The 26,692-nt window shown below is 54.1% G+C and overlaps 12 protein-coding genes across 12 annotated transcripts; 6 read left to right on the top strand and 6 right to left on the bottom strand.

Moving 5' to 3' along the window:
- Positions 1 to 198: 198 nt before the first annotated feature.
- Positions 199 to 1,920, bottom strand: KRP23_2222 (Glucan 1,3-beta-glucosidase; the record flags this gene model as incomplete). The annotated part of the gene is made up of 1 exon (XM_067886930.1): positions 199 to 1,920. One exon carries the CDS (start codon positions 1,918 to 1,920, stop codon positions 199 to 201), a length of 1,722 nt encoding a protein of 573 aa, XP_067749565.1.
- Positions 1,921 to 2,624: 704 nt separating this feature from the next.
- Positions 2,625 to 5,912, bottom strand: KRP23_2221 (DIS3-like exonuclease 2; the record flags this gene model as incomplete). Its single annotated transcript, XM_067886929.1, has 1 exon — positions 2,625 to 5,912. The coding sequence occupies one exon, from the start codon at positions 5,910 to 5,912 to the stop codon at positions 2,625 to 2,627; it is 3,288 nt and encodes a 1,095-aa protein (XP_067749564.1).
- A 1,031-nt stretch (positions 5,913 to 6,943) lies between these two features.
- KRP23_2220 (putative beta-glucosidase btgE) lies at positions 6,944 to 8,185 on the top strand (the record flags this gene model as incomplete). The annotated part of the gene is made up of 1 exon (XM_067886928.1): positions 6,944 to 8,185. One exon carries the CDS (start codon positions 6,944 to 6,946, stop codon positions 8,183 to 8,185), a length of 1,242 nt encoding a protein of 413 aa, XP_067749563.1.
- Positions 8,186 to 9,250: 1,065 nt separating this feature from the next.
- KRP23_2219 (DIS3-like exonuclease 2) lies at positions 9,251 to 9,985 on the top strand (the record flags this gene model as incomplete). Its single annotated transcript, XM_067886926.1, has 1 exon — positions 9,251 to 9,985. The coding sequence occupies one exon, from the start codon at positions 9,251 to 9,253 to the stop codon at positions 9,983 to 9,985; it is 735 nt and encodes a 244-aa protein (XP_067749562.1).
- A 1,750-nt stretch (positions 9,986 to 11,735) lies between these two features.
- Positions 11,736 to 12,956, bottom strand: KRP23_2218 (Peroxisomal acyl-coenzyme A oxidase 1; the record flags this gene model as incomplete). Its single annotated transcript, XM_067886925.1, has 1 exon — positions 11,736 to 12,956. The coding sequence occupies one exon, from the start codon at positions 12,954 to 12,956 to the stop codon at positions 11,736 to 11,738; it is 1,221 nt and encodes a 406-aa protein (XP_067749561.1).
- Positions 12,957 to 13,301: 345 nt separating this feature from the next.
- Positions 13,302 to 13,924, top strand: KRP23_2217 (DIS3-like exonuclease 2; the record flags this gene model as incomplete). Its single annotated transcript, XM_067886924.1, has 2 exons — positions 13,302 to 13,649; positions 13,742 to 13,924. 2 exons carry the CDS (start codon positions 13,302 to 13,304, stop codon positions 13,922 to 13,924), a joined length of 531 nt encoding a protein of 176 aa, XP_067749560.1.
- Positions 13,925 to 14,689: 765 nt separating this feature from the next.
- Positions 14,690 to 16,123, bottom strand: KRP23_2216 (Transcription initiation factor IIF subunit alpha; the record flags this gene model as incomplete). Its single annotated transcript, XM_067886923.1, has 1 exon — positions 14,690 to 16,123. The coding sequence occupies one exon, from the start codon at positions 16,121 to 16,123 to the stop codon at positions 14,690 to 14,692; it is 1,434 nt and encodes a 477-aa protein (XP_067749559.1).
- An 841-nt stretch (positions 16,124 to 16,964) lies between these two features.
- On the top strand, positions 16,965 to 18,599 carry KRP23_2215 (putative rhamnogalacturonase; the record flags this gene model as incomplete). The annotated part of the gene is made up of 1 exon (XM_067886922.1): positions 16,965 to 18,599. The coding sequence occupies one exon, from the start codon at positions 16,965 to 16,967 to the stop codon at positions 18,597 to 18,599; it is 1,635 nt and encodes a 544-aa protein (XP_067749558.1).
- A 1,837-nt stretch (positions 18,600 to 20,436) lies between these two features.
- Positions 20,437 to 22,185, top strand: KRP23_2214 (Rhamnogalacturonate lyase A; the record flags this gene model as incomplete). The annotated part of the gene is made up of 1 exon (XM_067886921.1): positions 20,437 to 22,185. One exon carries the CDS (start codon positions 20,437 to 20,439, stop codon positions 22,183 to 22,185), a length of 1,749 nt encoding a protein of 582 aa, XP_067749557.1.
- A 516-nt stretch (positions 22,186 to 22,701) lies between these two features.
- On the top strand, positions 22,702 to 24,324 carry KRP23_2213 (Rhamnogalacturonate lyase A; the record flags this gene model as incomplete). Its single annotated transcript, XM_067886920.1, has 1 exon — positions 22,702 to 24,324. One exon carries the CDS (start codon positions 22,702 to 22,704, stop codon positions 24,322 to 24,324), a length of 1,623 nt encoding a protein of 540 aa, XP_067749556.1.
- A 429-nt stretch (positions 24,325 to 24,753) lies between these two features.
- On the bottom strand, positions 24,754 to 25,281 carry KRP23_2212 (uncharacterized protein; the record flags this gene model as incomplete). The annotated part of the gene is made up of 1 exon (XM_067886919.1): positions 24,754 to 25,281. One exon carries the CDS (start codon positions 25,279 to 25,281, stop codon positions 24,754 to 24,756), a length of 528 nt encoding a protein of 175 aa, XP_067749555.1.
- Positions 25,282 to 25,734: 453 nt separating this feature from the next.
- On the bottom strand, positions 25,735 to 26,229 carry KRP23_2211 (uncharacterized protein; the record flags this gene model as incomplete). Its single annotated transcript, XM_067886918.1, has 1 exon — positions 25,735 to 26,229. One exon carries the CDS (start codon positions 26,227 to 26,229, stop codon positions 25,735 to 25,737), a length of 495 nt encoding a protein of 164 aa, XP_067749554.1.
- Positions 26,230 to 26,692: the final 463 nt, after the last annotated feature.

Raw genomic sequence — 26,692 nt, 5'->3', positions numbered from 1 at the left:
GTTCACACTTTTGATTTTGATCAATAAATTACGGCAAGAAATCCTCCGGAGCAGGGCCAGTAGTGCTTTACACTTTCCTACACTGTGAAATACACGAAAGCTCATCAAACAATAGCCGACATTCACGTGTCGCCGCTGAATTTCAGACTTGTCGTACCCTCTGACATCGGTGAATTCTGTTTAAAACATAGCTTTTCGCTAGTTGACGATGCCCGAGACGGCGCCGGTCTTGGTAGCTTTACCGGCTGTACTGCTCTTGAGGTAGCAGGCGGTGCGTCCCGGGTTGTCGTTGATGAACGTGTAGGCTTTGCATCCGGTCGTCTGCGAACACTTGGCGCAGCACGCGTCGGGTTGCAGGCCGTAGACGACGGACAGGTCGTTGCCGACGAAATCGACGTTCGTGTACTGCCTGGAACACCGTGCTGGCGTGCTGATGCACTGGTAGTACCAGATGTTCCACGGCTGGCAGTAAGTTCCCGACGGACAACATGTAGCGCCGTTGGCGTCACCACACTGACCGCCCGCAGCAGTAGGACAACCTGACAGAGGGTTCTTCACTATCGCCGACACTGCGCCTTCGCTCTCCTGCTTGGTGCCGGTACCAGACTTCAGGTAACATACGGAGCGATCGTCGTAGTTGTAGTTAATGTACGTGTAGGCAGCGCACCCAGGGGTCTTCGCACACTTAGCACAGCAAGCCTCCGGCAAAATGCCGAACACCTTCGAGATGTCTTCTCCGAAGTAGTCGACGTTCACTTCTTGGACACCGCACTGTTCGGGCGATGCACGGCACTGGTAATACCATGGGTTCCAAGGTTGGCAATAGGAACCTGACTCGCAGCAATGAGCGCCGTCGTGGTCGCTTCCGCAGTTATCACCCTCGGCTGCGCAGCTTGAGCCGGATCCCGACGCCAGCGAAGACGAAGATGATGCGGAGGACGCGGAGGCAGACGATGAAGATACCGATAACAACACATCGGAGCCATCATCCCACTCGTCTCCAGGTAGAGGGTAACCGGCCTTTGCAGTGCGGTTGTACGTGTACAAGCCGAAGTGCTTCTCAAGCTCACCGCTCATGGAGTTGTCATCAGGCCGACGGTCGAAGATGTCGAACCAAAACTTGAGCGAATCTTCATTACCTGTCGGCATCCAATCTACCACCGCCTTGAAATAGTGGATTGACTCGTTGAGCGCAGGCTGCGCGTGCGATGACGAAGACTCGCCCGCGGTCGGGAATCCCGTTTCAGTGAGCAGCAGCTGTGAGGCGGGGAACTTCGCCACCAGCATATTCCATAAGCTGTCCAAGATGGCAGTCGGCTTTGATGCATCGTACCCGTCGCTAAAAAATGGGTAAAGGTTCACGCCAAGGATGTCCAGGTTAGCGGAGAGGTAGGCGGTTTGGGTATCGTAGCTCGAATCCAAGTATTCCGTAACACGCTGCACCGTGCCAAACTTCACTGCATCGGCCTTGGCTCCTAGGCGGGTCTTGATTGAGGTCACGATGTCAAGGATCGTGGACGCGTTGACAGTGTCCTGGTACAGGTTTTCGTTACCAACCAAGATAGCCTCCACCGTGCCGGGGTTGTTTTCAACAGCTGCCACAGCGCTGTCGATCTCTGCCTGCAGCCATGACTCGCTCGTCATGTAGACTCCCAGGTGGAGCAAAACATTGTGCTTCTTCGCAATGTCAGCAACGGGTACCCCATAGTATTGCGAGTAGTAGGTTCGAGCATGCGTGAAATACTGCGCGATATACTGCATGTCGATGTCAATGGATGCGGACAAATTGTCGTAGTTGAAGACTTCGTTGCCGAGCGGATAGTCGAGGGAGTGCATGGGGCTGTACGTCACTGCCATGTTGGTCATCGAAGTGTCGATCGGAGAAGCTTGGGTGAAACCTAGCACGGACGCTGAGACCATTGCGGCTGCGAGTGCAAGTGCGCGGGTAGTAGATGCCATCTCGACTGGCGCCGTTCAGTGCGTTGGGGCTGGCAAATAGGAAAATGAAAAGTGAGTTGCGAGCAGAGCACGCACAATCGCTGGATCTGCCGTTTAAGACGTGGAGGGCTCTCTGTGATTGCCTGCACGACGCAACTTCACTGTTCAGTTGGATGGCCGAGGCACACGTTACGCACACGCAAAGCTGAAGATATGACTCGTTTCCTGACAACATCACTTGGATCCGTCTTTGATATGGAAGCACTTAGCATAACAGCATGCCCAAGCAAACAAACAGTGCAGCGTGGAAAGCAAAATTTGTTTTCAGGTGTTCGATCGCTGCGCTGAACTGGGTCCGGCGACTTCAGCTCTTTATTATCTGCACTGGACGCTGCCATTTGTGAGTAACGAGCACTTCGGGGGAGGTCGGTCGCCACCAATGTTTAGGAAAGGCATTTGCATATCTGCCTTCATTGCCGTTATTGCAAAACCTGTGCGTCACTTGTTGCAGAGCCAGGAATATTGCTCCATGAAAGGAGTTGGCAATGTGCTGAACGAAACGACCAATCCTACGGGGTGCGAAAACAATGAAGATGCGGCAATCATGAGTCACCTCGGCGTTCACTCTACAACATGCATATTTTATTTTTTATCTTATGAAGTCACGAACAACTTTGCGCCTCCCGTTACTTTTCCCCGATGACGGAGAATGTCAAAGCTAGCGGCATTTTCTTCGTTGTCGACATGCGAATGCAAAGCTGTTTCATGAACGTCAGCCTGATCGTCTCCGTTAGAGCCTCCTTCTTCATCGTATTCTTACTCGAGTCTTGATCATCTTTCTCACCGTTGTCATCTTCAACCTCTTTTTCTTGTTTCTTCTGTGGCACAGGTAGTTTGATTGAGAGCTCCCCCGTCTTCTCGTTCCACGAGCCCGTCAAATGAATTTCCTGCAGGAATAGTCGCTGCTCTAATCCAAGTTCGAGAATGTAAAGCGTGAAGCTCTTCTGACCCATACTCAGCACGACGCCAGTCACCTCAACATCACCGTGGTGCTGCACATACGCACACAAAAACACCTTGTCGCATTCCTTTTCCGCGTTCTTCGACGTCATTTTCTTCTCGTTGCAGTTTTGAGCAGCCGAGGTGAACTCCATAATCCTCGATTCAGAGTCTGAACTGTCCGACGCCGATAACTCGCTTGATACACTCTCTTGAAGCAGGCGGTGCACAACAACATCCGCATACCGGCGAATGGGCGACGTGAAATGCGTGTAATATGGGATATTCAAGGCGTAGTGACGCCATGAATCGGAAGACGCGCCGTTCCCAGCTACCATGTACTCCGCGGGCTTCATTGGCTTGATGATCAGCGCTTGCACGATAGCAAACGTAGTCGCACCACGGTCTTGCCGAACACACTCAAGTGACTCTGTCAACTGCTTCGTCGATCTGCCGTCCAGCTTAATGTCACTCTTGTCCAGTTGCTCCAATGCTTGATCCATGGATCGTGAGACCGGCGGAGGGTGGTGGCGCAGGAATGCAAGAGGGCCGTGCGCTCGAAGCAACTGCTGAGCAACCAAGAAGTTCGCCAGCAACATGTACTCCTCCACCAAACGGTTGCTATCCTTCAGCTCATAAGACCCGTATCGAGTCGGGTTTCCCTTCTCATCCAGAGAAAACACGAGCTTCACATCGTTCAAGCTCACCGCACCCGTCTCGAAGCGCATCGCGCGGCGATTGACACCGATGCTCCACAGGTCTTTCACACTCTGGATCACCGTCGCGTTCGTGATGTCGGGGTTTGCATCAGGAATTGGACGTCGGTCCTCTTCCCACTCGTCCACGTTGTCGCTGCTAATGACTCCGTCGAGCATTTTCTGCGCCGAGCCGTAGTCCAGTTTGCAGCATGAACGAATGATCGATTTACCAAACCACGGCTCGACTCCGTCCACCAAAGTGCCATCCACGTTCATCTGCCACACGACTGAGAACGCCAATCGATCCACTTGCGGTTGCAGAGAACACAGCTTTTCGCACAAAATACGAGGTAGCATAGGCAATACTCGGTTGGCAAGGTAGACACTGGTTGCACGCGAGCGAGCTTCCCTATCCAACAGCGAGTTGTGCTCGATGAAGTGAGTCACATCTGCAATGTGGACACCGATCTCAAACTTCGTGCGGGTATCATTGAGGGATCGAATATGCAGCGCGTCGTCCAAATCGCGGGCGTTGTACGGGTCAATGCTGAAGATTTGAGTCTCACGAAAATCGCGGCGCTTCGTCAGTTCTTCTGCGGGAACTTCCCACTTCTCGCCGCTTGTGCCGTACTTCTCGTCCAGTTCTGTCAGAATCGAGCTATCGAAGTCGAGTGTGTGCGCCTGCAGGCCGTTCTTCGACAGAATGGCTGAGATGCCGGTTTCAATACCCGTGTACTCTCCGACTGTCTTGACAAATTCGCCCATTGGACTCTGGTGCCTAGTTGACCAGGTTTTAATCCGGCAAAAGCAAAGCATCGACTTAGAATACAACAACGGGCGGCTAATAAACTCGTCTGGAAGCTGGAGCCTCGGAATGCGAATGTGGCGAGGCAAGCGGAGGTCATCGGCGTTGAAGTACGCGTAGTTGTCGTCAGTAGAGAGTGGCGTATTCAGGTCCTTCACTCGGGTCTTAGGCTCTATGGATCCAATAAAACCGTTAGCGTTGCCTTGGGCAAGAATAAATACCACAGTCGCAGTGGGGCGACAGCGAGACTCTTTAATACGCTCATTAAGGCGAGCCATCGTCTGCTTCAGCATGTCGACAGAATTTTCTTCGTCCGGAGAACGCTCGAAAAAGCACTTATCCGTCTCCACACTGGGAAGCCACAGCGAATGCAGCGCATTCTGGTCCACGCCGGCAGTCGAAGACATCGGCATCGATACAGTAGCATTGACGCTTTTTCTTTCATTTTCATCATTCAAAGGCTTCCATTCGGACTCTGGGTGCAGTCGAACTGCCACAAGATCTCCGTCAAGTGCTCGATTACGGTCCTGCATACCCTTAACCAGCAAATCCATCGACAAGCCGTCCACGGTGATGTAGCCATCCATGCGGTACATTGCGTTAACGCGAAGCTTGCCTTGAAGAAGATTCCCCATTTCCAGTCCACGAAGAACCACCTCGCGATCCAGGTACTCAAAGTAAGTGACCGGACCATTCCCACGCGCATCCTTTCTCGCAGACTTCTTGGAGTTCGAGTCCGTCCCACTTCTTGGGGGTAGCGCTTGCTTCTCCTCCAATTTCACCTCGCTACTATTTTGTTTCTTTTTCTCATTCTTAGTAGTCTTGTTTTCCTTCACAGCACTCTTCTCGTCGCCATTCTTCTTCTCCTTCTTCGAGTTTTTCTCCCCCTTCTTCGAAACAGCCGCCGCAGCAATATTTGCTGCAGCTTCCTTCTTACCCTTCTTTTTGTTTTGTTTTGTACCTTTTCCCTCTCCAATCTCCACTTGAATCTCGCTCTCAACGCTTTCCAGCAACTTCTGGGCCTGTTTCATTTTCTTCTTCTCCTGCTTCTTCTTCTTTTTCTTCTCCAGTTTCACCTGCTGCTCCTCTTTTTTTCCGTTGTTCTTATCCTTTTCGCTCTTCTTCTTGCTCTCTTTGCGACCCACGCGCACACTGGCGAATCCTTCCTCCGTGGCCACGAGCGCCAGCTCCTCCAACTCGCTCTCCAGGTCCACAAGCACGAAACCCGCGCAGCCGAGCGTGTCTATCTCGGCATCCAGTTCGTCGCTCGAGCTGTCGTCGAAGCCTGCGATCGCGTCCAAGTCTTGCTCCGTCCGGACGTCGTTCGGGTGCCGCTTCTTGCCCTTAGGCTTGGGCTGCGGCGGATTCTTGGGCTTCGACTTGGGTGTCTGCGTTTTCTCCTCCTCATCCTGCTGACCGAGCGCGTCCTGCCACGAGACCTTGACGCGTGAACGACCACCGCGATGCGCCATCTTGGGTCAAAATGTCACTTTGGATCCGCTTTGAAGGCTTCGTTTGAGACCTTCACTCATAATACATAAGATACACGTAGGATTATGTGAAGTTGTGTATCACCCAACAACTGGACTAAGCATAGTTCTGCTGAAGGAATTCCACCACGTAAAGACGATTTAGTCCAGAGAGCCAAGACTCTTGACACCGCTGCCGCCGAGCTATGACTGCTTGATTCCCTAGCGCCTTCGAGATCCTTCGTGCACGTGTGCCCTACACGCTGGGCGGAGGTTTGCGTTCGATGAGTCAGCCTGGCTGCTGTCAGATCCATTCAGGTACGTGTCTCCACGTCGGCTTCCACTCAAAAACGTGTGTGGGTTAAAAGGAAACGTATACTCACAGCGGCATAGAGGCTGTCAGTAAATACTTTTTTTTAGAGTTTACTTCTAGCGATAGGAAAAGTAACACAATATACCTCACCTCACCAGGCATACAGGCTGTCAGTTACAGTGCACCGAAAAGGCAATATGACGGTAGGAGTCGACTTCGCTCTCGTCGCGACCAGTGTCGCAATGCCATTCCGAGCCTGCATGCCCACTGTCTGGACTGGAGAGTGCGCCCTCCATGGCCTCGCTCGTGCCAGGGTAACACGTCGGAATGAATCCTGGTGTCCCATGCCGATCAGGTACGAGGATGTTAAAGCTCTGTGCAGGTCCCACTCCGTGACAGCTCGTGAGACCAAGCACCTTTACCAACGTGACATCCGAAGCTTTCGAACCAGTCGCGCCACTGAAATGCTCTGTCGGGCATGGCAAAGGGCAGGCAATGAACCAGCACAAATCAGTATCGGACGGACATAGAGAAACTGACCGTGCTGTGCGTGCGCACGGTGCAATGCGGCGTCACACATCTGATGTGCGCGTGGATTCGCCTGCTCCGCTCCAAGTCTTCGTCGTGAGCTCCAGGCCGTGAGCTCCGAGCCAACTTTGCTCATTTCAAAACTCGCGCACTCGTCAGCAACTGGTTCCTTCGATTCGAGAGCTCAGCGACGATGTTTACTGCCAGTAACGTCGTGTTGACTATTGGCCTGGCCGTCGGTGCTATCTGCCAGTCGGCCGCGACTACTTCGCGCAACCTCACGTCGACCAATCCGGCAGCTTACATGGCCACCACTTACAGCGCCATGCACTCCACCGCCTACCCGCTGACAGATAGCGAGACCCTGGATACTACTGCGCTGGAGAAGGCCATTGATGCCGACATGGAGCTAATCGCGCAGACCTTCACACACGTGCGAACATTTTACTCCCAGTTCTACGGAGTGGGCGTCGCCCAGTACGCTGCCGCGCACGGCATCAAGCTGCACCTCGGTATCTACATGACCGATGAGTCCTGGCAGCAGGACCAAATCGACAGCGCGGTGGCTGCTGTCCAGGACTACCCCGGCACCGTTGAGGCCATTCTCATCGGTAACGAGAACATGTACACCGGTACCACCGCCACGGAGATCATCGCCATCGTCACCTCCCTCAAGGAGACCCTGGGTGATGCTGCCGACGACATTCTGTTCGGTACCGTGCAACGATCCACCGAGTACCTGGACACGGACTACGACGACCAGATCAACCTGCTGTCGGAGAGCCTCGACATTCTGGGCGTGAACATCTACCCGTACTTCGATGACAGCTATGATTCGAGTGAGCCCACCGCCCTGTTGGACTCGGTCTGGAACGCAATTGCGGCCAAGTACTCTGTCTCGCAGATGCTCCTGTGCGAGACTGGTTTCCCCACGGCAGGTGATCCGTCCACACTGTCGCCGGATGTGACCCCTTCGTTGGAGTCGTCGGTCCAGTATTTCGAGGCTGTCACCTCGTGGGTCCCCACAGGTGCGGAGACGGCTCTGAAGTTCTGGTTCGACTTCTTCGACCGCCGTTCGGATGATACCTCAGTGGACGTCGAGCTGGAGAGACACTTTGGCATTTACACGTACGACAGCCAGCTCAAGAGCGAGAACTACCTGGCCCCTCTGGATGGCGCCTGTGCCGTCTCGTCCAGCTCTAGCTCGACGACAACCACTTCGAGCTCGACCCAGACCCAGCAGACCTCTTCTAACCCCGCTTCAAGCTCGGCCGTTTCTAGCTCAGATACAATCTCGACCAAGACCCAGATTGAAACCACGACTCCTTCGACAACGACTATTGCTACGACAACCGCCCCAGCGACAACCACGGTATCTACTGCTGCGGCGACGTCAACTCCAGAACCTACCGTGGCAACGCACGATAGCTGTTAAGCTTAAGCGCGATTGTCATCAAGTACCCACCAGTTTTGTGCCAGCCCAAGTCGGCCAAGTTAATGGGCACTAACCACGAGTGTTCGCTACGAAGGCGTGAGAAACCCATCCAAGGCGATATATTCGTACCAAAAATGCACTTGTTAAGACTGAGAAGTTGTGTTCGAGCCAAGATCGTAATGCACATTCTCCGTAGTTGAAATGCTTCAAAAGTTTTATCTATCCAATGATACATGTATACCAACTTGACCAACTTGACATGAAAGCGGAAACCCACAATCGTGGGCCGAAATTGGCTAACGTAAGTTGCAGATTTACGATATCCATGTACAGGAAAGCATTGGTAAGGCCTGTCAAAACACAGCTCAGTCTGCCGAAGCCACGCGAGATAAGACTTCTAACAACCTACAAAACTGCGAACTACTGCAGTCAAACCTCTTACGAATATACAGAAGAAAAGTTCCGGTCAAAATCCTCGATTTTGTCACTTCCCAGATTTGCATACGTACGCTGCCTCCAGAGCCCCCAACACTCTCCCAATGGCCGTGCCAAACTTGTTCCACCCACCGAGGGTCTACGACAGTAGTCCTCTAACGTACACAAAGTATCTTGACCCCAATGTGGTGGTTCGAGGGCTCGAGACGGGATCATTATTCAAGGGTAAATAGCATCATGGACCCGAATGGTGGCTACATCACGGTGAATGGTTTATCGGTTGATGCTCTCGTTGCCCGCAACCGCGCTTTATACGGTGATGTGGTAGCAGTCTGTTTACTTCCAGACTTTTACTCGACATATCCAAGTGACGACGAAAGAAGCGACGAATATGCTGAAGGATTATATGGTCCGATTCAGCGAGCTCATTCAAGAAACTGGACGTCGTCTGACTGCAAGTGTGGTATTCGTATTTGCTCAACCCGAAGGCAACAGCAAGTGCTTTGTTGGATCGCTCGAGCCTTGTCACTCTCGTAGTTCCTACGCTTACTTTAACGCCAGCGAATCCGAATTCCGACGCTGCAGCTTCCAGCAGCTTTTATCGACACCTCGGTGCGGAATTACAGCACAATGCTCTACTCGTGTCGAATTATTGAGTGGCCCACCACAGACCCAAGTCCGTTGGCCGAATTTGTCAAGACAGTCGGAGAGTACATGGGTATTGAAACCGGCATCTCAGCCATTCTGTCGAAGAACGGCCTGCAGTCGCACACACTCGACTTCGATAGCTCGATTCTGACAGAACTGGACGAGAAGTACGGCACAAGCGGCGAGAAGTGGGAAGTTCCCGCAGAAGAACTGACGAAGCGCCGCGATTTTCGTGAGACTCAAATCTTCAGCATTGACCCGTACAACGCCCGCGATTTGGACGACGCGCTGCATATTCGATCCCTCAATGATACCCCACATCTGGGGCTTTTGCAGGGTTTGAGGATCTGCAGGCGATGGTCGTGGGGACCTGTGCATGTTGCAGGGACCAACGCTGTTGGGGTACGGCAGCAGGAAACTCGACGGCCCCCAAAGGTGGCTGCGCTCAAGAAAGCTTTCTGGGTGGCCAGACGGACGGCGGACGCTGTAGGTGTCGCCAGCTGGAGCACCCTGCCACGGGAATGCAACAGAACCACGCATGAGATCATGAAAGAAGTGCGGACCACGCAACAGGGAGTCAGCTGGACAGCTAGAGAGGCCACCCCAAAGAGCAGTAAATGGACAGCGATCATCGCTTGTGCGGACACGGATATTCGAGCATGGTTGAACGAGAGGACAGAGCAGCAGCAAGCTGCAGCCGGATCCGGCGCGGCGTAACCTTACGGGGGGCGGTCCCTCCAGCGCCTGGCACGAACCCGACCGCATCCCTGCTGACTACGACACTGGAGTGAGCAGGCAACGGACATTAGGTGGCGTTAGCATGTGCTAAATGACATTAATGTACCTCACTTCCAAAACCAAAACCCTCAATGATACCCGCGAAGTTTGAGATCGGTGTCCACATTGCAGATGTGACGTCATCGGTGAGACTTCAACATGACCCCGAGTTGCTGCTGCTAAGCTTACCAAATTGCAATGTTGCTATTAATAGTAAAGTGAGCCCTTCATGGAGCACCTATTGGTCTTGGTTAAACCGATGCATGCATATCATAATCAACCACATATGCAAGAGGGTTACTAGCAGGCTCCTGCTGCATGTTGTCTGGGTCGCCGAGTCTGTGGAGGAGAAGCCTTCGTGACAGACGTTAGTGCCTATTCTACCATCCGGCAGTTTATCTTGATTATTAAAAGCAGAGAAGATGTTAAGTTCTTACGGCAAGCAGAGACAACTACCAACTGCATATATCTCGTGGCGTCGGAGCTTGTCCGAACAAGCGCCGTCCTCTCCCGATGTTTTGTTTAACAGATCCCATTCTCCATCCAGACAAGTCCATTCTTCGAGTTACCATCTTCCGATCAAACCAAGCAAGTCATGATGTCCACCATGAAATCCTCTATCGCGCTCCTGCTCGCGCTCGTTGCCGTGTCCAGCAGTGTCTCTGACGCCACCAGCCTCCGCCAGGACCACCGCGACTTGAACGACATGGCAGCAGCCACCTACACACAGACGAACCAGTACGCGTCCGCCATTCTGGCCCGAGTCAACAAGGAGCGCGCCGCCCACGGACTACCGTCACTCTGCTCGAACAAGAAGCTGCAGGCTGCAGCGCAGCGTCATGCCAAGGACCAGTCGAGGTCGGACTACATGTCCGACTACGGTACCGACAACTCGACTCCCGAGTCTCGTGTCAGCGACGCCGGCTTTAAGTGCCAGCACATGGCCGAGAACATTGACTCCGGAAATGCCAACGCGGGTGATGTGGTGGACTGGTGGATGAAGAACGTGGGTCGCGACAGAATTCTCGACAAGTCGTTCACGATGGCCGGAGCGGCGTACGTGTACAACGACAACACGTCCAGCAAGCACTATTGGGTGCAGATTTACGCCTCTGGTATCTCCGAGTCATGCGATCCATGATTCTAGGGAGAACCCTTTTTTGTGAGAACTTCGGTTATACGTTGCTGCTCACCCTGCATATTGCTAGAAGTACACCAATATAAGTATATTCGCTGCATCACTTGCTTGCCCTAATGTTTTAATCTGGCACGAGGGGCTTCAACTCTTGCAACGTCCTTACTGTTGACAACAATCAATCGGATAACCGTCGGGCATCACTCTCAACGCAAATTGTACATGTATTGAATCAATACTATTGATTCGTGACTTGAGCACGAATTTCACTCAGCTCAAACTACTCACAGCAGAATCCAGGCATACTATGTAGTACATGTATCTCGAACAACAATACCCTGTTTCGTGAGAGTAAAATTCCCAATAACAATCAGAAACAAGGACGCAGTGCTCTCAAAGTTGGCCGGCGGCTAAGGTTTTGAGTTTCATGCCGCATACCGTGGTAGGAGGTTGATAGCACTAAATGTACGTGCGTTTCACGCTTTTCATTTGATCACGATCAGTTTTTCATTTCATTCCGTTGTTAAGACTTACTCCATACACTATCCAACCATCTTACAGGGTCGACTGCAAAAGCGGCTTGAGGAACTGCTCGTAGCACTCGGGCACCTGCGTCTTGTTCAGCGGCTCGTCAGCAGCACGACGCACCAAGGCGCGGTAAATATCGCCGTCATAGCGGCCGATGGTCGAGTTCAGCTCAAAGTCCGTGAAGTCCCAGGCGTCCGTAAGGAGCACGCAGTTCTTGCGAATGACGGGCAGCAGGCTCACGAGCTGCCGACGAGCCATGGCAGCCTGCTTGGAAGAAATGTAGTCGTCCTCACGGAAGTTGCCCAGGGTCTTGGTGATCAGCCAGACACCAAAGAGCTCGCACAGGTGGGCCACAGCCTGGCACTCTCTGCCCGAGGGGATCGAGTTCAGGCCGGTCACGAACGCCTCAACGAGAAGAAGCCCCGCGTGGGCAGTAGACGCACGTGTAATCTGCACCATGCAGGCGTTGGCGTTGTTCTTGGCTGTCTTCATCTCAGCTGCCAGAGTCAGCACCGCACGGCTAGCACGCACACGGAAAGCCTCCAGCAGTAGTGTCAGGGTGGCAAAGTCCTCGGGCTTTTGCGCCTTGCAGCGAAAGTTCGGGTTGGCGTGTGACTTCGCGTCTGCAAGGAACGCCGTTGGGCTGTCTGGGAGGTGGCTCCCGCTCGAAAGGGCCTTCAACAGGTAGCGTCCGTGCTGGTTCACCAGCACATCAAACGTGCCTTCGTACGTGCAGGCACCAACCGTCTCCGCAAACAAGTGACCAAGGTTGCTCGAGTGTGTGAATCCGTGCCCACCACACAGGCGACGGCAGTTCTCGATGCCGTCGCTGACATGGTTTGCCAGCCACGCCTTCAGTCCAGAGCACACGGCGTGCAGATCCGCGAGCTTGGAGCCGAACGACGGATCGCCACTCTTGACAATGGCCAGCGCAGAGTCGTGCATGCCAATGAGCCCCGTACCGGCGAAGAAACCAGCGTACGAGATGGCAATATACGGGAACAGCACGTGCTGCTGGTTCTGGTAGTCCAGCACCTGGAACTCGCCTTTCGTCGCACCCGGAGCCTTGCGACCTTGCACACGCGCCGCACTGAAGCGAGTCGTAATGGTCGTGGCCATCCCCATCCCTTGTCCGAGCGATCGGATCAAGTACGCGCGGATCTGCACCATGGTCAAGTACACGAGCTTGTCACTCTTGGGCTTAACGAACGTCCCATTCGGCAGCACCTTCGCATACCTCATCATCATGTTTTCACGAGGAACGCGAACCTTGTGGAATGCACAGTAGCCATTGTCAATGAACTGGAATCCGACCTTGGGGCCGATGTCACCGACCTCCACCCCGACCACCGGTTCGTGGTCCTTCAGCGACCGAATCTGCACCAAGAACGCTTGCACACCCACGTCCTCCCCGTCCAGGAACAGCCTCGCATGTACAATGGCATGGTTGGCCGTCTTGCTCAGTCCGCCAGGCCACCACTTGCGACTCGTCAGCGTGGGTGAGTCAATCACTTCATCGAGCACAACTCGCTGTTGGATAGGGAAGCTCGCTCGCGTGCAACCAGTGTCTACCTTGCCAACCGAGTATTGCCTATGCTACCTCGTATTTTGTGCGAAAAGCTGTGTTCTCTGCAACCGCAAGTGGATCGGTTGGCGTTCTCAGTCGTGTGGCAGATGAACGTGGATGGCACTTTGGTGGACGGAGTCGAGCCGTGGTTTGGTAAATCGATCATTCGTTCATGCTGCAAACTGGACTACGGCTCGGCGCAGAAAATGCTCGACGGAGTCATTAACAGCGACAACGTGGACGAGTGGGAAGAGAACCGACGTCCAATTCCTGATGCAAACCCCGACATCACGAACGCGACGGTGATCCAGAGTGTGAAAGACCTGTGGAGCATCGGTGTCAATCGCCGCGCGATGCGCTTCGAGACGGGTGCGGTGAGCTTGAACGATGTGAAGCTCGTGTTTTCTCTGGATGAGAAGGGAAACCCGACTCGATATGGGTCTTATGAGCTAACCGTTTGGTGGAGGAGTACATGTTGCTGGCGAACTTCTTGGTTGCCCAGCAGTTGCTTCGAGCGCACGGCCCTCCTGCATTCCTGCGCCACCAATCGCCGCCGATCCAGCGATCGATGGACAGGGTGCTCTTGCAGCGTAACAAAGCACGGGATTACCATGAGTGTGTCCCCAAAGCAGCTTTATGGAATCATTGAATCGTATTCAAGAAGAGCGAGGTGATGCAGCGTTCGTGGTCGTCCAAGCAACGCTCGCCAAGCCGATGAAGTCTTGTTAGTACATTATCGCGGGTAACGGCGCGTCTCCAGAGTCGTGGTGTCACTACGCCCTGAACATTCCTTACTATACGCACTTCATGTCGCCTATTCGCCGGAGCGCGGACGTTGTGGTGCACCGCTTGCTTCAGGAGAGTATTGCCAGAGACCACTTACCCCCTGTGAATTCAGCCGTGTGTCTGAGGATAAAGACCCGAAAAACAGACTAGAAGAGCTCACATCACTTGCAGAACGCTGCTCTGAAATGAGAGATACGCCGAAACCGAGTGCGACCAAGTGTATCTGTGTGCGTACGTGCGGCGCCACGGCGATATTGGAGGGACTGGCATTCTGGAGCTTGGAATAACGAGGCGGTTGTTTGTCAAAGAGCTCAATATCGCCTGGGGGTGGTGGGATAAGAAGAGGTCACAGACTTCAATCCGGCTGTCCACGGGTGCGTGGATGATCAAGTTGTCGATCATGGACAACTTAAAGATGCGCGTATCGACGACGAATATGATACCGCTAGCCTTGACTTTCGCTATCGTTGGAAAGGCAACTTGAGCTACCCAAGAAACGTGTGCAAATTATGTTGAAGAGCAAGACGAAAGCGAAGCGCATGCATCTGGCGGTTTTTATTTGTTTTTGTTGTCTTTGCTTTGTTTGGGGTGATACCCACGTACTTCCTTTTCCGCGTCGAGTTGACGCTTAACGGAACTGAGACTTCAGCACCAGCAGGCGTCCGTCAATAGCATCCACTTCCACATCGCAAATGGTGCGCAGAATATCCTTGAGCAAGGCCTTATCATTGTCCGTGACGATCAGCTTCTTCAGCTTCCTTAGCAAATCACGCGTGCGCATGCGTCCGCCGTAACGGATCAGCTCTTGCTGCACGCCAGCCTCAGTGAGCTTGGTCGAGGACGATGCAGCAGACGTCTTAGCCGCCTTGGACGGCGTCTCCTCCTTCATACGACCCTCTTCGGCCTTCCTCTTGCCGTTGCCACTGTCCGCGCCAGTCGGCGCCTTTGCCTTGCCGTTCGAATCCGCCGTGGAGGCCCCATCAGCAACAGTAGCTCCAGCCTTGGCGTCACCAGAGGCACCTGCATCTCCCACGGCGACGGAGCGGTCGCGAATGATGTTTCCACCCAGATCACGCTTGATGACGTCCATGTCCTTGGCCGTGAAGTTGTCCTCCTCCTCCTCGTCCTCCTCCTCGTCCTTTTCCTTGTTCTCCAGCATTTCGCCGTTCTGGGCGCGCTTCAGCAGGTCCTTCATGGCTTGGCCGGTCTCGGTCAGCTTGCCCGTCCCCTCGGGGTCCACCTCGAACTCGTCTTCGTCCGAGTCCGACTCGATTCCCTGCGGTGCATCGTTATGGATCTCCGCGTCACTCTCATCATCATCAAACTTCTCTTCAAAGTCTCCGCCGTCTTCCCCCGTGGCTCCTTCTCCGCGAGCCTTGGGACGAGGTGCACGACGGGGCTTTGCCTCCGTCGTACCACCAAAGATATTGTCCCCTTCCCCCGTTTTGGTCCGAGCAGTAGCTGTAGCCAAAGCACCTGTACGGACACGCGGGGCACTCACCGAGTCTCCGGCCGCGTCCGACTTGTCCTCGCCCGCGAGCTTGTGCTTCATGAGCCAGCGCTCTACCGCGCGCTTCTTCTCGTTATTCATCTCTTCGGCCTCGTCCAGCGTGAGTGTGCGGTAGTTGAGCGGCTTCTTGAAGCGGAACCACTGCTCCACGGGGATGACGCTGAACTCGTCATTGTGGCGGTTCTTGACCAGCAGCATGTACGTGGACGACTGGCCTCCCTCGAACGTGCCGTTGTACTTGTTCTTGCCCTCGCTGTCCTCGATCACCCAGCCGGCCGTGCGCGTGTCCTTGCGGCGGCGGCGGCGGCGCTTGCGCAGCGCCGGGTTGTAGCCCACGGGAGCGTCGTCCTCCTTGTCCTCCTCGTCGTCCACGCGCTCCGGCTCGCGGTACATCATGACGGGTTGTGGGCACGCACCGAAGCGCGGCAGCTGCGGAAGGTCGAAGCGCGCGATGTTGTAGCGCTTGATGGACGGCGTCGCGCGCAGCACCAGCGTCTCCGTCTCCGGCGCGGACGACGCGGCGTGTCCGGCGGGTGACGGCCCACGCTGCATTTTTAGAGTGAGAAGGGAGGTTAGTGTGGAGTACGTATCGGTGCACGAAATGTACACAATATCCGAGACAAATTGGCTACATTTATTGCAATTTGGCTACATTTATTGCAGGTGTGAAAGCATGCACGTATGAGGACCATGGATGTTCAACTGTAAATCGCAACGTGGGGGATCGAGATTCTCTGTTCTCGACGTGGATGTACTGCACGTTCATTGTCAAAACTCGGTCGTCATGGAAGCAACCCATGCTTCGCCGTTTATCAACTGAGCGGCGGTGCCTCGTCGTCGCTCACAACAAATGAACGGAAGTGCCTATGGCTGCAGTACATCGGCGTCACCTTGCGGCTATTTCGTTAGTAAGGTAATGGGCCGACAGACACTTTTGCGGACAACACGTTCCGCCCTCTGGAAATTGGCATCTCGGGCGTCGCTGTGGGCAGTGGCTGGGCGCTACATGTGCAGCATTCAATCTGCGCAATACTCGGTCAACGCGAGCAAACACTTCCGTCGCTACGTGGCGTCTATCGAAGAGTGGGCGCTGTGCCCACTAGTGAAAACGCGATGACCAAGGTCTTGAACAAGCAGATTCGCCGTGAACAGCCGCTCCGTCACTCACCAAATCACAGTCTCACAAACCTTGATGTTGGATTGAGCTTCAGCTGTAGGATGACTTCTTCATATGGATCAACAGCCGTGGATGCGCTTTTCCTTTGTGCTGTTCGCGTTCGGACTCCGCATGGCCAGCAGCGGCCTCCCTGCCGCTCTATCGAGTTCGTAGAGCTCACTCGGCAACTTCCAGCTCGCTAAGCAAGCCCAACAACACTCAAGTTCGCTCGACGCCATGCTTTGCAGTCTGCTTACCGCCGTCTTGGCGGCCGCTTCCGTTTTTACAGCGGCACCATCGACGGTCTCCGCTGCTACGGCTTTCGGATACACAACGGGCTCCGACCAGTACATCATCAGTACTGGCAAGGGGCTCACGGTCACCATGAAGCAATCGACGTGCGACATCACGTCCATCAAATACAACGACAAGGAGCTGCAGTACAAGTCCAAGGCCACCCACGTGAACTCGGGTCTCGGCAAGGTCACGTCGTCCATCAAAACGCTCAGTGACTCCAAGAAGACCATCCGCGTCATCTGCAAGGCCACGGGTCTTGAGCAGACCTACCTCTTCCGCCCGAACGAGAACGTCATTTATTTGGGCACGCACCACTCGAGCGACCTCGTACTGCCGGAACTCCGCTTCCTCGCTCGTCTGGACAAGACTGTCGTGAATTCCGGTATCACTGAGGCCACCATCGAGTCGGGCATGACCGCCATCGAAGCTGAGGACGTGGTCACTAACTCCAAGGGGCTCACGCGCTCCAAGTTCTACTCGGCTGTACCTTTCATTGACGATGCGGTTCATGGCGTAAAGAGCAGCGCTGCTGGTGTGTACTTCGTGATGTCGGAACACGGCTATGAGACGTCCAGCGGTGGTCCGTTCTTCCGTGATATCAACAACAAGTTTGACGTCTCGAATGAACTCACCTTCTACATGAACTCCGAGCACACGCGAACGGAGGACTACCGCTACGGCTTCCACGGACCGTACGCCCTCTCATTCACGAGCGGTGCTGCTCCGTTGGCCTCGTCGCTGGACTTCAGCTTCTTCCAGGACCTCGGACTGACCGGCTTCATTCCGTCCACCAAGCGTGGCAAGATGGCGGGCTCGATCACCGACTCGAAGAATGTCTTGGGTGGCTCCGATGTTGTTGTTGGGTTTTCCAACGCTGCTGCTCAGTACTGGGTAAAGGTGGCCGCTGGAACGAAGACGTTCACGTCACCACTGATGAAGGCCGGTCGATACACCGCCACCGTGTACAAGAAGCAACTAGCAGTGGGCACGGCGTCCGTCCTCATCAACGCTGGCACGACCAAGACGCAAGGCATTGCAGTGTCGTATAATGAGACATCGAAGCCTATTTGGCGCATCGGCGAGTGGGATGGCACTCCCGACGGCTTCCTGAACGCCGACAAGATCCACAAGATGCACCCGAGCGACTCCCGAATGTCTGAGTGGAAGGCGCTCACCTTCAAGGCAGGATTGGATGCCGATAGTGCATTTCCAATGGCTCAGTTCCGCGGAATGAACGACCCCATTACCGTCAGCTTCAGTCTGACGGCAGCTCAAGCCAAGACGTCTAGAACCCTGAAAATTGGTCTGACGCTCGCGCAGAGCAGTGGTCGCTCCAGTGTTACCGTGAACGGCAAGTGGACTGCTGCAGTGCCCGCTTCCGTTGCAGTGAAAACGCGCGGCATCACCCGAGGTGTCACAGTGGGCAACTACAAGCTGTACGAGTACACGATTCCGGCGTCTGCTCTCGTCGCAGGTACCAACACGATCAAGCTCACGGTTGCTAGCGGTGCCAGCGATCCAGCCGAGAAGTTTCTGGCTGCATCTGTCGTTTTTGATGCTCTGGAGTTGGTTTAAAGCTAGAAGGTGATCTCGTAGACGTGTACAGAGCCGTAAATACCTGTGTGTAGTGTTTCAAGGAAAGGTGTGCAAGTGCAAATTGCTATCATGGAGTTTACAGACAACGACACAAATACCCGGGCAACACAAAACCCGGGAACACGAGAAAATGCATTTATTTTGACCAATCAAATTACTAGAAAAAATTATATTTACAAATCATGAAAAAATAAAAATTGGATGGCCAGCAGCTAAAACGCCGAGGCACCGGCCAGTCCTGCCACTGCAACAAATGCCGCGGAAGCAACATAGCTACACCGTGAAGGTGAAGCTGGTGGCGCTGGACTCCATCGAGCGGATCGGCTTGACCGCGACGGTCGCCGAGCTCCGGTACCCCCATGGGACCGTGGACGGGTGGTGGCGGGCGCGTGACAAGCTCCGAGCGTACGCCGGAAACAAGCTGTCCAAGACGATAAACGGGCAGGGGCGCAAGGAAAGCTTTCCTTGCACCCCAGCCCTCGTCACCTTCATGAAGGACACTCGGCGGGACGAAGACGTACGTTTTATCATATTTTACAATTTTTGCATTATTTCTAACGTTAAGCGTCTATGTAGTGGCTCACTACGTCGATAATGATAGGTTTTATAGCGGAGAACTATGAAGAATGGCTAGAACAATATGAAGAAGGCAAAACGTCGCCTCAGAGCTGCCGAAAGGCGCTGGAGAGACTACTGCAGAGAACAGCAAATCGGTAAAAACTTTTGTCTCAGTACATTGAACATTATATCTATACTAAATGTGTCATGTACTGTCATTATGTACTGTTTTTAGATATGGATTTTCGACACAAAAGGCTCAAGAAACGAAGTTGCCGTGCTTAGATCTGATGCAGATTAAGCAGGACTTTGCTATTAAGTTTTGGTCTGTCTACAGCTCCTACTAACCATTTGAAATTTACAATATGAGTTTTCAGAGGAGCTAGTAATTCGTAGCTTTCAGACAGCAATTCCTAGCATCGAGTCAATGACAGTTTAAGCGATTAATAAAATGGCGTTTTTATATTTTCTCTGAAGTTTGTATTTACCAATCAGCGCATTGGTCTGTGGCCTGTTTGGCCCGGGTATTTGTGTCGCTGTCTGTACTCCAGAACGCCAGAGCTTCGGCTTCAGATCTTCCGCTCTATCCTCATTTTGAGTCAGCACGGAGTCCGTGCCACGGACTCATCAAGCAAATGCAGTCCGCATATGGAAAGGAAGCAGCTTCCGTTCGCCGGTGTTCGCGATTCGCGAGTCACGAGTCGTGAAAGCCTCCATGGAATTGCCCCCTCCAATGTGTATACAATAACTTCTCTGGTTGAGGTGTAGTTGAAGTCGCTGCGACCGCCATCCAGCCTACATGTATGCAGCGCAAAATATTCACATCCACCGCGTGCTGCCAGTACATGTAAGCTTACTACTGTTTACTACTTGTTCATTGCCTTATGTCGTTGCTGTTTGGCTGCTTGAAAACGAATCAAAGCTTTGCGTTTAAAACTGCACCACCTCAAGGTCTTCGGTGAAGGTAATCGTTTCTCTTGCCCCTGTACAATCTCGAGATCGAGATCGACTATGTCGCGCGACCAACGAAGTCGGGGACAAGTGTAAGTCACCTCGCCTCTACATGTACATGTACAGTCATTGCTGCCTTCAATGGATTTTGCAAAGCTCGTTTCGAGCTCTTCACGTTTTGTGTTTGTTTTGCTGCTCGGCTCGATGGGGAGGAGCTGTAGATCTGGCTCGCAGGGACCATGTCACCAATGGCACTTCGCATTTCCCCACCTTACAGCAAGAAGTCTCGACTTGAACCAAGTGCAGCATGCTGTCTGGACACTTGTTTCGAGCAGCTTTGCTGTTCACCAGCGGTCTGCTGGCTGTGGCGCAGGCAAACACCAAGCAGTTAACAAACCTGAACTTCAGTTCTGGAGAGGAACGAGCGGCGACCAGCAGCTTCGGATACAAGGAGACTGGTGGGTCGTGGGTGATCGACTCCGGTGCCGGTCTCTCCGTCACAGTGAACCAGCGCACGTGCGATATCACGTCGATGCTGTGGAACAAGACTGAGCTGCAGGTTTCCAAGAAGAAGTCGCACATCAACTCCGGTCTCGGTAAGAGGGTCAAGAGCTCCATCGAGTCGCTCAAGGATTCGACCATCCTCATCTCCTGCAAGGCCACGGGACTGGAGCACACGTACTTATTCCGCCCTAACGAGAATGCCATTTACATGGGTACGCACCACACCACGGAAATGGAGCTACCAGAGCTGCGATTCCTTGCGCGCTTAAACCGCAAGCAGCTCAGCAACCCCATGGTGCCCGCGTCGAACATCGACGGCATGAAAGCAATCGAGGCGCACGATGTCTACGCTGATTCGAAGGGCGTGTCGGCCTCCAAATTCTACTCTGGCATCCCGTTCATTGAGGACCGAGTTCACGGTGTCACCGGCGACGCTGGTGGCGTCTTCTTCGTCATGTCCGACTACGCGTACGAGAAGTCCGTGGGTGGTCCGTTCTTCCGCGACATCAACAATCAATGCACCGAGGCGAACGAATTAAGCCTTTATCTCTTCTCGGATCACACCCGCACGGAGGAGTACCGCTACGGATTCCACGGCCCGTATGCTTTGGTGTTCACGGATGGAAAGCAGCCTACCGTTTCGGACGTGGACTTTGACTTTTTCCAGGACCTTACTCTCGCGGGTTTCGTCCCGGAAGCCGACCGTGGCTCGTGGACGGGCACCATCACGGACAAGAACGGAGTGCTGGCCAACTCCAGCGTGGTGGTGGGCTTCTCGAACGCCGATGCCCAGTATTGGGTGACGATGAACTCGACTACGGAGCCACTCACGTCGCCCATGATGATCGCTGGAAGCTACAACGCAACTATCTACAAGAACCAGCTTCCGGTTAGCTCAGACCCGATCACAATCGCCGGTGGCTCGACTCCTACTAACTCTCAGGCGGGTCCCGCCCCAGCCACGAACAATGGACAGTCACGCAGAACGCAGAGTACGGAGGCGCAAGCTCTCACGGTGACATACGAGCTCGTGGCTGAGCCCATTTGGCGCATCGGTGAATGGGACGGCACGCCCGATGGTTTCCTGAACGCCGACAAGATCCACACTGCGCACCCCAGCGATTCACGCATGGAGCCTTGGAAACCACTCAACTTTACCATCGGCACTGACAAGGATTCAGTTTTCCCGATGGCGATGTTCCGAGCCGTCAACGACCCGATCACGATCAACTTCGAGCTTACCAAGGAGCAGACCGGAAAAGATCGCACTCTAAAACTTGGCGTGCCTCTCTCTCAGAACAATGGTCGTTGCAGCGTGACTGTGAACAACGACTTCAGCCCCAAGACACCTATGAGTGCGGCTGTGAAGTCCCGTGGTGTCACGCGCGGTGTCACCGTGGGCAACTACATGTTTTACGACTACACTATTCCTACCACCGCGCTGGTTGAGGGCACCAACCAGATCCGTCTTTCGATCGTCAGCGGCAACAAGGACTCGCTGGGAGAGTGGTTATCCGCTTCGGTGGTTTTTGACGCGCTCGAGCTCGTCTAAAGTCGATCAGGATTCACAACTACGTCGGTCAAACGAACGATAGAAATAACGACGTAATTGCCGTCCTTTACAGCCAAGGGCTGTACATCTAAATACACTGACGTTGTCCGTGAGTGGGTTTCTCATTTTACCCATTCTTGTAGAATCGATGGTTTCCACATAAGTTCTCCCTGCACATTCAAATACTTTGGCGTTATCTTGGGTAGCCCGCTAACAATGGTCGGGAGTCTCATCGATTGAAGGTGAGACCTTAGTCATTTGCGTTACTTGGTGGCAGACGCATGCTTGTCTTCCGGCTGGTGATTCTCTCGGAGCGTCTATATGGATATCAACAACGATCACGACCACCAAAGCTTGTTCATTCGTGCCTCTTGCCCCCTTCGCTCCTCTACAGCGCAGGGCAGCAAATGCACTGCGGCTGGAATCGGCGCTTCACAACTGTACGCCATCCTGGCGCGCTTGGCACTCCTCACTTCCACTTTTGCCAGCTTCGGACGACAGTAAACCCTATCCAGCATGCTTGCTGGACGCCTCGTTAGCGCGATTTTGCTGCTTGCGAGCGGCTTCATGCCCGCTGCTCAAGCAGCAACGAGCTTCGGCTACACGTCGAGTGGCGGCTCGTGGGTGATCAGCTCGGGCGGAGGCCTCACCGTCACCATGGATCAAGACACGTGCGACATCACTTCCATGCTCTGGAATGACGTGGAGCTGCAGTACTCGGCCAAGAACACGCACGTCAACTCAGGTCTGGGCAGCGTCACTAGCTCGATCAAGACTCTTGACGACTCGACCATCCGCATCATCTGCAAGACCACCGGTCTTGAACAGACCTATCTGTTCCGCCCGAACGAGAATGCCATTTACATGGGCACGTACCACACGACCGACTTGGAGCTCGCCGAGCTGCGCTTTCTTGCGCGTTTGGATCGCACCGCCCTCAACAACGGGATGAGCGCAGCGTCGGAGATCGATGGCATGTCTGCGATCGAGTCCACCGACATCTACGCCGACGACGACGGTGTGACGGCTTCCAAGTTCTACTCTGGAATCGCGCATATTGAGGACCAGGTTCATGGTGTGACCGGCGACGCTGGTGGAGTATTCTTCGTCATGTCCGACTACGCGTACGAGGCGTCTCTCGGTGGTCCGTTCTTCCGCGACATCAACAACCAGTGCACGACCGCGAATGAATTGACGGTCTACTTTAACTCGGACCACACGCGCACGGAGGACTACCGCTACGGTTTCCACGGCCCGTATGCACTCGTTTTCACGGACGGCACCGAGCCCTCGACATCTGATGTGGACTTTGGCTTTTTCCAGGATCTGGGTCTCACGGGCTTCATCACGGAAGCGAAGCGCGGCACTCTCTCCGGTACCATTACGGACGATAATGCCGTGCTCGGCAGCGATATTGTTGTGGGCTTCTCCAACGACCAGGTGCAGTACTGGGTGTCGGTTGACTCGAATGCTACAACGTTCACGTCGCCGCTCATGCGCGGTGGCCGCTACAACACCACCATCTACAAGAAGCAGCTTGCAGTGAGCTCCGATTCAGTCCTCATTACAGCGGGTAGCACCAAGACGCAGACACTTGACGTGACCTACGAGCTCGAGTCTAGCCCCATTTGGCGCATCGGCGAATGGGACGGCACGCCCGACGGCTTCTTGAATGCCGCGAACATCCACACTATGCATCCTAGCGACTCCCGTTTGGACACTTGGGTGGACTCCCTGACTTTCGCGCCCGGTACGGACGATGACAGCACCTTCCCCATGGCCATGTTCCGTGCTGTCAACGACCCCATCACTCTGAGCTTCACGCTCACGAGTGGCCAGGCTGCGGATGCCCGCACACTCAAGATCGGCTTGACTCTTGCGCAAAGCAGTGGTCGCTGCAGCGTCACGGTAAACAGTGACTGGACAGCTGATGTCCCGGCGTCTGTGGCCGTCACGACGCGCGGTGTCACGCGTGGCGTCACGCTGGGCAACTACAAGCTCTACGAGTACACCATCCCGACCTCTGCTTTGCTAACGGGCACCAACGAGATCAAGCTGTCGATCGCTAGTGGCTCGACTGACCCCAGCGAGAAATGGCTGTCTGCTTCTGTTGTGTTCGATGCTCTCGAACTTGTGTAGGCTTGGTGATGCGGAGTCCATGTGAAGAAGATACGTTGTTGGTAGTTTAGATGGATGTCGAATGTGCTAATCCACGCGCATCACGACACAATACGAAAGTGTTGCGTTTCCGGGTAAGATGTTGCTGCTACAGTGCTGGAACCAGGCAGCGCGCGTCCACAACTGGATTACACTTCATGATGCTGCCCTTCTTCACCAAGCCGTGTCTACACGATTCATGAGCCACGAAGTGCCGAAGTCAACGCATGATGACGTTTCATTGAGCAAGTGTTCATGGCAAGGTGGGATGCTGAATAACGGCCGGAAGGGCTCAACATTTGAATGCTACATGAAGTGCCACACCGTGGGGGAGAACTGGTTGGTATTTACCGCTGCGAATGTAATGTGTCCTATCAATAAGATGAGGAAAACATGTCCATAATCGATTTATCAGTTGTTTGAGCGTCCCGAGTGACCGACAAGTAGCCAGGCGAGCTCCTTCATGTTGGTTGAGGGCGGGGAGTTCTCGCCCTCATCGTCATGGCGATGCAATGGCTTGATGGTGTGGGACACGGAGTAAGGCTCGTACTGGCTGTATAAATCATCCAGTGCCTCGTTGGGGTGCAGTGTTTGAATGACTGACTCGAGATACTGCACGCGCTTCCAGAGCTCGCGCACCATGTCCTCCAGGTCCCGTGTGCGCTGCTCCTTGTGATCCCGCGCGCGTTGCGCGGCGATGGCATTCTTCCTTTTCCGTATGTCGTCTGCACTGAGCGTCTGCATCTCCCTGTTCGTGAGCGTAATGGTTTCTCGAGGACGGCGGGACCGAGGCGTTGGCGGACACTTGCCGATTCGTACCCGCTCGAAATCCGAGGCGGGTGATGCACCGACGCTCAACAGCGCGGACACGTCGTTTACACTGATGGTAGGGGCCAACACCGGTCGCTTGACTTCGCTCTTGCTGGATTCCGCGGACATTGAGGTGCGCACTGTAGGTAAGAATGCGTAATGGAGACCTTTATTCAACCCGTTGAGAGACAGAGGACCGGGTAATGCGTTGCACTAACACCTACAAAGCCTCGAGGAGCTGGGTACAAATAATGGATCGAGTCCCACGTAACGGAGGTGAACGAGCATCGAGGCTCTATGCTCTACGATATGATACCAGTGGATTTTCTCGATGTACACGGCGTATTAGACAGACAAGCTGAAGCCAAGACGACTGTAGCAACCAAAGCGCGATCGGAGTGAGGCCTAACGTTTATATATTGCTCACATGATGCCTATCGAATGTGTGCATGCCCCCTATCCTTTGTAGTATTTCATCTCGGTCTGAGTTTCTTGGCGCTACGTCGTCTCCACTTAGTCGAACCTTGGCAGCTTGAGTGATCTGGCTGCATGGCCACGGCGTGCCTGTATTGCTATTGCTGTTCACTCCTTCATGTCAACGTCTGTCGACCCAGATGGGGTCGTGTTGAAGAGCCACTCGAGCTCGTGCATGTCGAGGGAGAGGGTGCCTTTTTCGGCGTCGCTCGCCGTGAGAGGCTCCAGGTTGGGCGAGTCGGCGTACATGGTGTACTTGCTGTACAAGTACTCCATGGGCTCGTTGGGGTGCAGCAGCTTGATGACACGCTCGAGGTACTGCACGCGCTTCCAGAGCTCGCACACGGTGTTCTCCAGGTCGGTGGTGCGCTGCTGCGCTCGGCCTCGAGCGCGCTTGGCTGCCACCCGGTTCTTGAGTTTTCGGATCTCCTCCGGACTCAAGGTGCGTAGTTCATCTTCGGTGAGCTCAAGCTCGATGGTTTCGCGGGGACGCCGACTGCGCGTGGACGTAGGATACTTGCCAACTTGAACCTGTCCGTGTTGCACCTTGGAGGACGCACCAGGGCCCAGCAGAGCGGCAATGGTGGTGGCGTTGACGTTCATCACGTGGACGGAAGATTGCAATGGAGTGTGTGTCACGCGGCAAGTTGCCAAATGTCTGTTGGTTGCCAGCTTCACTTGACATGTGCGGCTGTGCCAACTTCTGCTTGGGTTGAAGATTGACTGCATAGACGTCGGAAAATTGACGGATAATATCCGTCGGATATACGGAGCTGAATACTGTAGTGCAGTTCAAATATATGATGCTTCGAGTCGCGGCGTGCGGGGCTACATGGATACAGACATCTTACAGCGGACGTCACATCGTAGAGCCTTGGCTTTCGCGGGTTGATTCGGGAAGAGACCGTGCTCAACCGAGGGAGTGAAGGTGGTTTGGACCAGACCATCACCAGCAAAACTTTGGAAGTGCAGCTTTGCTGACGTTGGATACGCTTGCCTCCGACTCGATCCAAACTGTGCAACACTTACGAACGAGAAGAAGCCGGAGTGTGCAGCTTGGTGCCCT

This window comes from Phytophthora ramorum (assembly GCF_020800215.1).
Source record: "Phytophthora ramorum isolate Pr-102 chromosome Unknown Phyram_PR-102_s0002, whole genome shotgun sequence".
Classification (NCBI taxonomy): domain Eukaryota; phylum Oomycota; class Peronosporomycetes; order Peronosporales; family Peronosporaceae; genus Phytophthora; species Phytophthora ramorum.
This window is presented reverse-complemented; position numbering and strand designations above follow the sequence as displayed.